Source organism: Tursiops truncatus, chromosome 19 (genome assembly GCF_011762595.2).
Source record: "Tursiops truncatus isolate mTurTru1 chromosome 19, mTurTru1.mat.Y, whole genome shotgun sequence".
NCBI classification, from domain to species: domain Eukaryota; kingdom Metazoa; phylum Chordata; class Mammalia; order Artiodactyla; family Delphinidae; genus Tursiops; species Tursiops truncatus.
The window spans coordinates 19,096,191-19,106,633 of NC_047052.1; the positions used below are offsets into that span (position 1 = coordinate 19,096,191).

Consider the following 10,443-nt stretch of genomic DNA (forward strand, 5'->3'; position numbering starts at 1 on the left):
ATAGAGAGGAGCTTGAGGAAGGGGAAGGGGGCTCAAGGACTTACAGCAGGTTGGTGACAGAGGTCTCTGCCACAGAATTGCGGCTGGGCATAGAGGGCAGAGTGAGCCCGGTGGAGGACAAGACGTGGCCTCCCTGCAGGGGCCAAGTCAGAGGTCAAAATGGCAATCAGATGAAAGGTGGCCCAGACAATCAGAGGGTAATAAAAAGAATAACAATGGTTAACACACTTTGCTCTTTTGAAGTTCCAGGGACTGTGCTAGGCACTTTTTATACTGAATCTACAAAACTCTGACAGAGGTACTTTTACTTGTGCTTTCTTAACAGTTGAAACTGAGGCTCCGAGAGGACAAGTGACTTACCCAAGGTCACAAGCGTGAGATGATAAGAACTGAACCACATCTCCTGACTCCAGAGTCCAGCTGTTTCCCACCTTCCTGTACTGCCTGCTAGACTCTACATGTCAGCATCAGGCCAGGCCCGTTCCTGCAGCTGCCACTTCACAAGACTATGGAGTCTGCTGGGAATTCCCAGCTCCCTGCTCAGGGCCTGCCTGCTTGTCACCGCTTCCTGCCTTGCCCTGCTGGCCACCTGCCCACCCACCATTGTCTGCCGGCCCACCTGGTCCACGAAGCTGATGGCATCCCGGATGTTGAGTCTGTAGTACACATCCCAAATCTGGTCCCGGATGCGGTAGGCTGACCGCCGCATCAACAGCTGACTCAGGTACTTCTTATCAAACTGCTCCCACCTACAGAGGATGCCAGGCCCGGTCCTGAGTGCCATCCCCAAGGCCTGGGCGGCTGGCCCTTCCTCAGACAGGGCAGGGGCACCGCCAGCGCTGGGCCTATGTCTCTTGGTGTGGGCATCAGTCAGGGAGAATCTTGAAGCTGGTCCCTGCCCTTATGGAACTGACAGTGTTGTAGGAAAGCCTGACATTAATGAAGTTATTACATATAACTGTAAAATTACAACCATGGTAAGAACTATAAAGGATAATTATAGAGTATGATAGGGATTTGTCCTAGTCAGGGAGGCCAGGGAAACCTCCCTAAGGACTTGATGCCTGTGGTAAGATCTGAAGGATGAATAGAGGTTAAGTAGGTGAGAGGGAGGCAAAGGAATGTTCTAGTAGAAAGAACAACATGTGCACAGGTCCCAGTGGCCAGGGCCGGGGGAGCATGGTGGGTTCTGAGTTTCTAAAACAGGGTTCATTTCATTGGCAGACAGATAGTCAAAGACACAGCTGAGCACAATGCGGCTGGTGTCTGGAGGTGCCAGACCATGCAGGGCAGAGCTGCGCAGGCCTCACTGGGGAGCCTTGTCTTATCCTGAGAGTACTGGGACACCAGTACTGCCAGTACTGCCCGAAGGGCTTCAGGAAGAAGTTGCCCAGCCTGAGCCTGACTGTGTCCCTCCTCAGAAGTGTGCACATCCCCCATGCTGCCCTGGCTGGTGAGGCTGCCGCTGCTGAAGGAGCCTCGGGGCAGCTCCCTCACCTGTCCCTCCAGTAGTGATAGCCATGGTGCCCCACAACGTCCTCCACTGCAGCCAGAATGTGGTCAAAAGTCTAGAAGGGGGGTGGGTAGGGGGACCGGATCAGGACTCTGCTCAAAATAGGAGAAGGGAGAGAGGGACAGGCGGAGGGATGGGGTTCTGGTACCCACGTGCTCATGCAGCTCCTGGTTCAGGGTAGGTTTGTGATGCTCACTCCTCTTCACCTTCAGCCACTTGACCAGTGGCTTGATGGTCAGGCCCTACGGACAGGCAGCCAGTGAGCCCTGCCCTGTCCAGTTCCCTGCTGCCTTTCCCTCCTCATAGTTAGGCTTCAGCTTCTGTATCCCCACCTCACTGCACTCAAGGTCTGGGAAGTCAGGCCCCCCTGCCTCCCACAAGAGGAAGAGGAGCCCCTCTCCCATAGGCTCTAAGCCTCCCCCAGGGCCTGCCAGACCCTCTCCCCATCCAGCCTCGTGGGCGCTCCCACCTGCACGATGACTGTGAAGAAGACCACCACAATAGTGGTGGCTACAAAGTAGTCCTTGGCAGGGATCTTGGTCCTGTCCAGGAGGATGACGAGAGCGAAGGCCACAGCCCCCCGCAGGCCCCCATAGGACATCACCACCTGGTCAATCTTGTCCAGAGGGACCAGCCGGAACTGATTCAACACCCACGTCTGCAGGACTACGCCTGCAGCAGGAGGGAGGCCAGTGGGAGCAGGGTGTTGGAGGGCACGCCTGCAGCAGGAGGGAGGCCAGTGGGAGCAGGGTGTTGGAGGGCACGCCTACAGCAGGAGGGAGGCCAGTGGGAGCAGGGTGTTGGAGGGCACGCCTGCAGCAGGAGGGAGGCCAGTGGGAGCAGGGTGTTGGAGGGCACGCCTGCAGCAGGAGGGAGGCCAGTGGGAGCAGGGTGTTGGAGGGCACGCCTGCAGCAGGAGGGAGGCCAGTGGGAGCAGGGTGTTGGAGGGCACGCCTGCAGCAGGAGTGGAGGGCACTGGGCATGGATGGCACCAAGTATCTGGGCTAAGGTCTGACAAGGGCTGGGAGGGGTGAGCAATAAGGGGAGGCTTAGAAATTGTTGACAAGGATGTGGACTCAGACTGGGAGATGAGCTGGGAGGGTGGGCAGGAAGGAGGGTGGGAAAGCAGAGGGTGCCGGCAATACCGAGGGCTCGGAAGAACAGGATGAAGAAGAGGGTGCCCAGCACCAGCCCAGAGTCCCAGGCCCACTTGGAAGAGTCCACGGCCGAGATGCCAAGCAGCATGAAGATGATGGTCTCAGCGCAGCTGGCTAGAGTCTTCATTGTGTACTTGACAGCTGTGCGGGACTTATGGGAGATGTTGGCCTCCACGTACTTCTTACAGCCCAGGCCACACATAGTCACCCTGGGAGAGGAATGGAGAGTCAGGGCGAGTGAGGAGGGGCCACAGGAAGCACAGCCCTTGGGGTTTGAGCATGCACAGGAGAGGGTGTTGCCCATCACAGGATGTCAGATTCTCAGAGCCAAAGCCCAGGGAGGCCTGGAGACCATCCAAGGGTAGGTAGTGGTGGTCCTGGGATAAACGGGTCCGAATCTCCAGGCTTCCCTCTCGGTGCCTTCTGGAGGGGGAAGGTGGGAGAGACATGCTCTGACTAGCGCACTGTGTGAGGCACCTTTTAGAGTTCTGTGGCCACCAGAGCCAGTAGCACCAGGCCTCAAAGTCCACTTCCAGCTCAGCCTACACCCCAGAGAGCACTTTAAGCAGAGGAATTTTGGGTTCTGGGGTGCCCAGGACAGCCCTAGAGGCAGGTCCTGGAATGTTACCTGAGGCTTAGTATCTCCCCAGGGGAGTCTGAAGCTCCCACTCCCACAAGGGCTCAGGGAGACCTATGGACTCCTCCGGGTCCTGCTTCTGTCCATGTGAGGGCGACCATCTCCAGTGCCCCCTCCCAGCTGCCTGCCTGCAAGGCCCCCAGGACTCACGCAAGAATGGCGGAGAGCGAGGCCATTTCAGCAGTAAGGTAGGCTGCGTAGGCGAGGAGGAAGACCAGCAGAGGCTCGATGATGCGGACCCGCTTGGTGAAGCGTGTGGTCAGGGCCAGGAGGAAGGCAAAGACTAAGCCCACGGCTGCCCCGCCCAGACTGACCACAAACAAGGAGGCTGGGGGAGGAGTGGGTTGTCAGCATGACCCCTGGCCCGGACCCCACCAGGGCTGACAAGACTGCTGCCTGGCAGGGAGTGGAGGATGATGCCCACTGTGCATGCCCACTGTGCTCCCCAGGGGTCAGGGTCCCAGAGCTAGGATTCCAGGAAAGGCCCTCCTTCTCAGGTTCTCAGGGCCCTATTTCTCCATACATGAGGGAAGGGAATGAGGCAACCCGAGCAGCGTCCTCTGTCCTGACACGGTGGGGGGCAGGGGCTCAGCAACCCAGGGGAGGCAGACCTCCAGTGCCCGCCAAGAGGGAGGAAATACTGACCGACTCCCTTCAGGTAGTCAGTGGCCTGCACGTTGGCAGAGCCCATCTCCACAAAAGAGTTGCAGACCTTGTACAGCACCTAAGCGAGAAGAGGAGCATCAGGAGCGGCGGGGGGAGGTGGCAGCCTGGACTGCGTGGAGACGGCGAGGCAGGGCCGGGGGAGGAGTGGGGCCTGGTCAGAGCATGGCAGCCTGGGGTCAAGGAACGGCAGCGAGCCGAGCGCTCTCACCACAGTAACTGCATCGTTGAGCAGGGACTCGCCGAAGACGATGATAAAGAGGGTCTCGTTGACGTGCACCTCCTCAAAGACAGCCAACACGGCCACGGGGTCCACTGCTGAGATGAGGCTCCCGAACAGCAGGAAGTCCAGCAAGCCAGCCTGCACTCTAGGGGCTTTCAAGGGACAGATGAGGGACAGCAAGTGGTGAGGTACTGAACTGCCTACAGCAGTCCCTGTGACAAGCCCAGACTCCAGCCCCACTGTTAAAACAAGTAGCCCCAGAGAGGACCTGGGACGGTGAAGAGAGCGTCGGCCTGCAGGTCAGGAGACCTTAGGTCTTGAGCCTAAGGCCTGCCTTTGCCACTTACCAGCTCTGTGATGTTGGCACTGTCATTGTCACATGACTTCTCATAGGCCATGCCTCCTCATGTGCCTGCCTAACAGTACTGCTGCAAAAATCACGCAGGAGATGGCTACGAGAGCTCTATGTAACCTGGAAAGCTAAGGTGGCACTGACAGTAAGAACTGCAGCAACAGTAATAATAACCACCAGCAGGTGGAAATTGGCTGCTGACTGGCTTTATTCGGGAGAAGAACGAAAGAGAGTGCTTTCTCCCACACCGGTGGTTCTCAGCCTAAGGAATTCGACACGTCTGAATTATCAACATTCAGGGTTGAATGGATTTGGGGGCCAGGGAATGAGGAAGAAGGGAGCAGGACAGGGCAGCCTGAAGGCAAAGAGCCTCAGGAAAACAGACTTCTCCTGCTCACTTTGGACCTGATACCGAATGAGTTTAAGGGCCTCTATTTCCTCATCCATTAAAGTGGGACAAATTATAACCCCAGCAAGGTTGCTATGAAGAGCCAGTGGGATGAGTAAAGAGAGAACACCCAGTGTAGTGTCTTGCATTCTGTGGATGTATAATATGTATTTATTAAAAATAATAATAAAAACAGAAAACCACCCTGATGTGACCTGGGCAGAGCCCTCACAGGAAAGGTGAGCTGTGCCTCAGGGGAGCCAGGCTGGCAAGTGGCAGTATGGTATCAGGGCAGGAGGCAGCCAGAGTCCCAGCCTTGGCAGCCCACACACAGCTGGGAGCCAGGCCCCTACTCAGCTGTCATCTGCAGAAGCCCAGACTCATCTGGCAGGGACCTAAATGAAGGCTGAAGGCCCATCTGGAGCATTGCCTCACACTCCAGTTGGGAGGGACCTAAGATGGAGCTCTCAGGGCATGGCTGTCATCAACACAGGATCTTCAGAGCTGGAGGAGAAGGGAGTTGGGTGATGAGGCTGGCATAGCCTCCCGCTACCAGTCCAGGTCTTAAGGTCACTCACCCACAAGTCCAGCCTGCTGCAGGCCCCAGAGGGCAGCACCTGTCGTGAAGGCATTCCAGAGTGTGCCCACCACAGCGTAGGTGAGGATGGCGCCCAGGTTGTCAAAGAATAGCCGGCTAGGCATGAAATAGCCCGAGTCCAGCACGATAGGAGGCAACAGGAAGAGGAAGAAGGTGCCTGGCTCCAGCTGGTATTCAGCTTTCTTGGCCACAGCCAAGACAATGCCCCCCAGCACCAGTCCCAGCAATATCAGCAGGCAGCTCTCAGGGACCAGAGACGTCACCTTCCGAGACAAGTGAAACACTACAATGCAAGAAGAGGGCAAGAGGTATCAGCTTATGGGATGCGCGCGCGCGCGCACACACACACACACACACACACACACACACACACACACACACACACACACACACACACACACACACACACACACACACACACACACACACACACACACACACACACACACACACACACACACACACACACACACACACACACACACACACGGTGGCCTATAACCTCCCAGTCTTAGAAGTTTATTCAAGGTCAAGACCCCTGACACTGGGACCAAGGAAGAAGAAACATTCAGGACTGCTAGAATCTCCAGCCTCCAGGGCTTCAAATCCCCCACTGCAGCCGAAGTTGTCTGTTTCTTGGTGCTCCTGTCATGGTAACCTAGACCTTTGCTTACATTTTCCACCTCTGGAAATGCCCCCTCTCTACCCTCATCCTTGAAGGACCTCACCTTTCTCTGATCTCCCTTATCCATTGCCATTATTTGAATCTCAGCAAATACTAGGTATATTTTTATGCATAACTCAGCTGTAAAAATCAGGACCTCTGGAGTCAGGCTGCCTGGGTTTAAAGCCTAGCTCTTCCATTTACTAGTTCTGTGACCTTGGAGCAAATAACTTCACCTCTTTGACTTTCAGTTTTCCCATCAGTAAAATGGGGATAAAAACAGTAATGATCTCATAGGATTGTTGTGAGGTTTAAGTAAGGCAGTCTACTCAAAAGCACTTAGCCCAGTGGTTTACAGTAAGCACTCTATAAATGTTACCTATTATTATATTATTGTGCCCTGCCTCTCGAGCTAGACCATAATGCATAACATACCTCCTAGGAGCACTGTAGACCTCCTAGCCCAATGTGCTTTTCATTATATAGGCTCACTAAGGACTCAGTAGTTTAAAAAGCATTAAGTTTAGCAGTCAGAGATCCAGTTCTTCTTCTGGCTCCATTCCTTCCTAATTGTGTGATCTCAGGCAAATTATTTAATTTACCTGAATTTCAATTTCTTCTCCTGTAATATGGGAAAAGATGCCCATCACACAGGGTGAGGATAAAATGATATAGTGTGAATTTTCCTAGCAGAATGTCAGACACATAATAGGATCTCAGCAAATGTTAATTCAATATGACTCTGGGAGAAAATAATGACAGATCTGTCCCTAGGAAAGAAGAGGAGGTTTTCTAGCGCTATTGCCACTCCTACCTTTGCCTCCTAATATAAACTGTTTTGGCTTTCCCTTGGGACCTGAGACCAGATGAGCACCTCTCCCCAGACAATCCCTAGAGTGGTGGGTAGTGAGGGAAGCCTCTGCGTTAGGCTGTGTGAGACCCAATGCCAAGACAGTGCCCTTTGGAAGCTGTACCCAGAGAGCCTAGGGCAGTGCCTGGCACATGGTGGGATCTACATAAATATTTGGTGAATAAAAGGAAAAAAAAAAATCTCCTGGTAATGAAGCTGGGGGAAGGTATCTCTGAACATTCTACCCATCTCCCCTGCCCCCATTCCCAAGGATTTTGTTTTGTTTTGTTTTGTTTGATGAGAAAAAGGCTCTCTTCTACCTCCATAGGAGATGTCATCCAAGCTAGAAAAAGCACTATGATTTATGGGGGAAGCTACAGTCATTGCTGTAAACCCTAAATAAGACAGGAACTCTCCAACTGGCAGACTTCTCAGCAAACCCAATTCTTGGCTCCCAAATCTGAGGCTCCTCCCACCTTGCTCTCATTGCTGCCAGGCCCTAAGGTGAGCTCAGCCATAGCTCTTCCCACACTCATCCCTACCTTTGGTCCCCCTTTCCTCTCCTTCAGGGACTTTATTCCATCCTTATCTCCAGAGCATGTATTAATCCCAGTAAAAACCCTTCACAAAAGCTGTTCTCTGACAGCACTAGGCTCCCTGAGGGCATTTCAAGCCCCATTTTCCATTATTAATGGGCTGCCACAGCAGAGTGGAGAGTTCTTCTGTTCCTGCCCAGCCCCCACCCCCAGCTGTGTCCCTGGGGGGAGAAGGGGGCAAATCCTAGACTGTGTGATTCCTACATGAAGACTGTATTGGTGAGACTGGAGTACAGGCTGTGCCTGCATAGATGGGGAGTGAGTAGCAACGGCTCAGCTATAATTAGTCACCCCCACAGCAGAGCCTGCACAACAGGGAGAGGGAGGAGGGTCTGTGGTGGGAGGAGGGACCACTGGCTGCTCAGAAGTGGGGAGGAAGGGGCAGAGGCAAGGAAAAGCAGCTCTATTCAAGGAAAGGAGTCTGAAGCACAACCTTTATTGTGCAGACTGAAGGAGACTGGATGTATGAAAGCATCTAGTGCAGGCAGTGCAGAGTATAAAGCCCCAATAAATGGAAGTTTCTTATATCCTGAGGTGGGAAGAAGGTAGACCTGAATTGGGGCGGGGGGCACAGCTAGGCACAAGAAGGGGGCACCTTTAGGGGAGCAGAGGGGGGATAGAGGAAAAGTGGCAGTTTAGTATCCCAAGAGAATGGACACTTGGCAGTGGCCTCCAGGGAAGGCTGCTTCCTCAGAACCAGGATGCCTGGGTTTGTAGGAGAACACCATCCCCTCAGTGTCCCCACACGTCTTCACTGCTGACAGAAGCTTTTAGGAGGCTGGGGATTGGTGGAGGAGAGCCCAGATCAAAGCGCTTACTTCAAGGAGAAGAGAGGAAAGGGCAAAGGAATCTAGGGATGGGGCTGGAGAGAGCTGGGGCAGCCCTTTGAGAAGGCAAATCCTCAGGGCTCCCACTCGAGGAGAAGGGGAGGAGGGAGATCAACAAGAGGAGGCGCAGAAACAATGTGAGAGCCTGGATTTGTGGAATCGGAAGCTAGGTCGGGGCACTCTGCAAGAAGCCGGCCCGGATCTGGGGACTAGGGGTTGGGGGCGGGTCCAATGACGGCCGCCGGCCCTGGCGCACGCACACACGCACTCACCGATTTTAGCCAGGCTGGCCACCAGGATCCAGAGGGCTACCAGGTAGGGCGCCTCCACCTCGTGCCACTGCCAGCGGAAGAGCGCCAACCCTGGGGGAGGCTCACCCGGCGACCCCGGCTCCTGGGTGGGCTCTTCGGTTGCTCCCGCCCCCGCCAGGGGCAGCCAGAGCAGCGGCAGTGCGGCGCGCAGCATCCTGCCGCCTGCCTAGCAGCCCTCCCGGCACCGCACGGCCGCCGGCCCCGCGTCGCCGCCGCCGCCGCCGCCGCCGCCGCCTACCGGCCGCCCCCGCGTCACAGGCACGTGGGGCCCGCTCCCCCCAATCCCGGCTCCGATACCCCCAAGCCAGGTCCGGACTCCGAGACCCTGCCCCGGGCGTCCGTGAGTGCGGACGCCTGCCCTCCGCTCTAAACCAGTCCCGACTCTGGAAATTCCCCAGTGCAGCCCTTCCCCAAGTCCTGCAACCTATTCCTTCAAGCGCGCTCCCCCAAACTCTCCCAAAACCTCCCCCGACCCGGATTCAGAGCTGTGAGCGGCCACAGCCCTCCAGGGGCACCTCTGCATTCCACCAGCCGGTGGCGACTGTGGCGACGGCCAGCCGCTGGAGTGACCGGGGTCTGCCGGGGGGCGGGGTCCAGGCGGGAGGAGCGCGGCCCCGCCACCGAGAGTGAGTGCTGTCAGCAGCCAGCAGCCGGTCCCCGATACCGAGGCCGCGGGCTCCGGCGCTGCCGGGTGCAGACTGGAGGGGCCCCCTTCGGGTCCCCGCCCAGACCAGAGCTGCGCACGCGCACTGGGCCCGTTTTAGAAAGCCGTGAGGGACAACTGTCCCCATCGTCCCCAGAAATCCCAAGGCCCAGATTGGACCCAGCTCATTCCAGGCTGAATAGGAGGTTGTTCCTCTTCATTTACCAAACCGAGGGACAGCCGGCCTCCCTTTCCCTTAAACTACAGTGAACGCTTCTCACCTTTTCCATGAGACAATGAAGGAAACGTATCTTCTTCCCTAAACTATGGAAACCACAGTCTATCGATTCCCTTCAAACTAAGAGGGATCCACCCAACCTCTTCCCCAAACCTGAGGGGGCATTCGGCTTATCTTGCCCCAAACTGAAAAGGACCGTTTCCACTTTTCATTCAAGCTGAAGGGCAACCCATCCCCGTCTTCCCTAAAATTGAGGGTAACGTTCTACCTCGCCGCCAAACTGAGTCATCCCATTCTTTTCCCAGAATTAGGGGCACCCTTACCTCTTTTTCCTCCAACTAAAGGTAAATGATCCCACCTCTTCCTTCGAATTGAGTGTAATCTATTTTCACTTCTTGCTCTAGACTGAAAGGGACCCATCTACCTGCTTTCTCCAAATGAGGGAAGCCCATCCACTTCATCCCTCAGCTGAAGGAATCAGGACCTTCTCGCCCCTAAACTGAGGGGGACCTGACGGGCCACGATCCGAAGAAACTTGCACCCCACCTTGCCCTAAAGAGAGCGCAGCCTCACCGCCCCCAAGCCCAAAGAAAGCCTGCCCGTGCTCCGCGCGCTCTCGAAGTGGGTGAGGGGCGCGCGAGCTCGGGTTTTCCCCCAGACTAGCCAGTGAACTAACAGGACCATGATCACGCCCTCTGAGTGGCTGGCTGCAGTCTCCGCCACCGGCAGCGGTTGCCCACCCCTAGCCTCCGGAGACTACTATTGGCTCCACCCCCTTCCTCC

At 55.8% G+C, this 10,443-nt stretch overlaps 1 protein-coding gene and 1 long non-coding RNA gene across 9 annotated transcripts in view; one reads left to right on the forward strand and one right to left on the reverse strand.

Annotated features, from left to right (window-relative positions):
- LOC141277252 (uncharacterized) overlaps window positions 1-691 on the forward strand; it is a 15,491-nt gene extending 14,800 nt beyond the window's left edge. The window contains exon 3 of the long non-coding RNA XR_012328327.1: window positions 326-691. This is a non-coding gene — a long non-coding RNA (uncharacterized lncRNA). The remainder of the gene's footprint in view (window positions 1-325) is intronic.
- SLC9A5 (solute carrier family 9 member A5) overlaps window positions 1-10,366 on the reverse strand; it is a 20,566-nt gene extending 10,200 nt beyond the window's left edge. For 2 of the 8 annotated variants that reach the window (XM_033845374.2, XM_073796919.1), the window contains exons 1-11: window positions 8,741-9,435; window positions 5,512-5,814; window positions 4,182-4,345; window positions 3,953-4,031; window positions 3,458-3,635; window positions 2,659-2,879; window positions 1,983-2,185; window positions 1,666-1,755; window positions 1,498-1,568; window positions 620-749; window positions 45-133 (exon numbers count right to left, since the gene is read on the reverse strand). In XM_033845374.2, the coding sequence (XP_033701265.1) occupies window positions 45-133; window positions 620-749; window positions 1,498-1,568; window positions 1,666-1,755; window positions 1,983-2,185; window positions 2,659-2,879; window positions 3,458-3,635; window positions 3,953-4,031; window positions 4,182-4,345; window positions 5,512-5,814; window positions 8,741-8,933 (1,721 nt within the window). In that variant the 5' untranslated portion in view covers window positions 8,934-9,435. Of the gene's footprint in view, window positions 1-44; window positions 134-619; window positions 750-1,497; window positions 1,569-1,665; window positions 1,756-1,982; window positions 2,186-2,658; window positions 2,880-3,457; window positions 3,636-3,952; window positions 4,032-4,181; window positions 4,346-5,511; window positions 5,815-8,740 lie in introns of those variants that run through there. The other 6 variants (XM_073796917.1, XM_073796916.1, XM_073796915.1 and 3 more) reach the window with 6 other exon arrangements.
- Window positions 10,367-10,443: the final 77 nt, after the last annotated feature.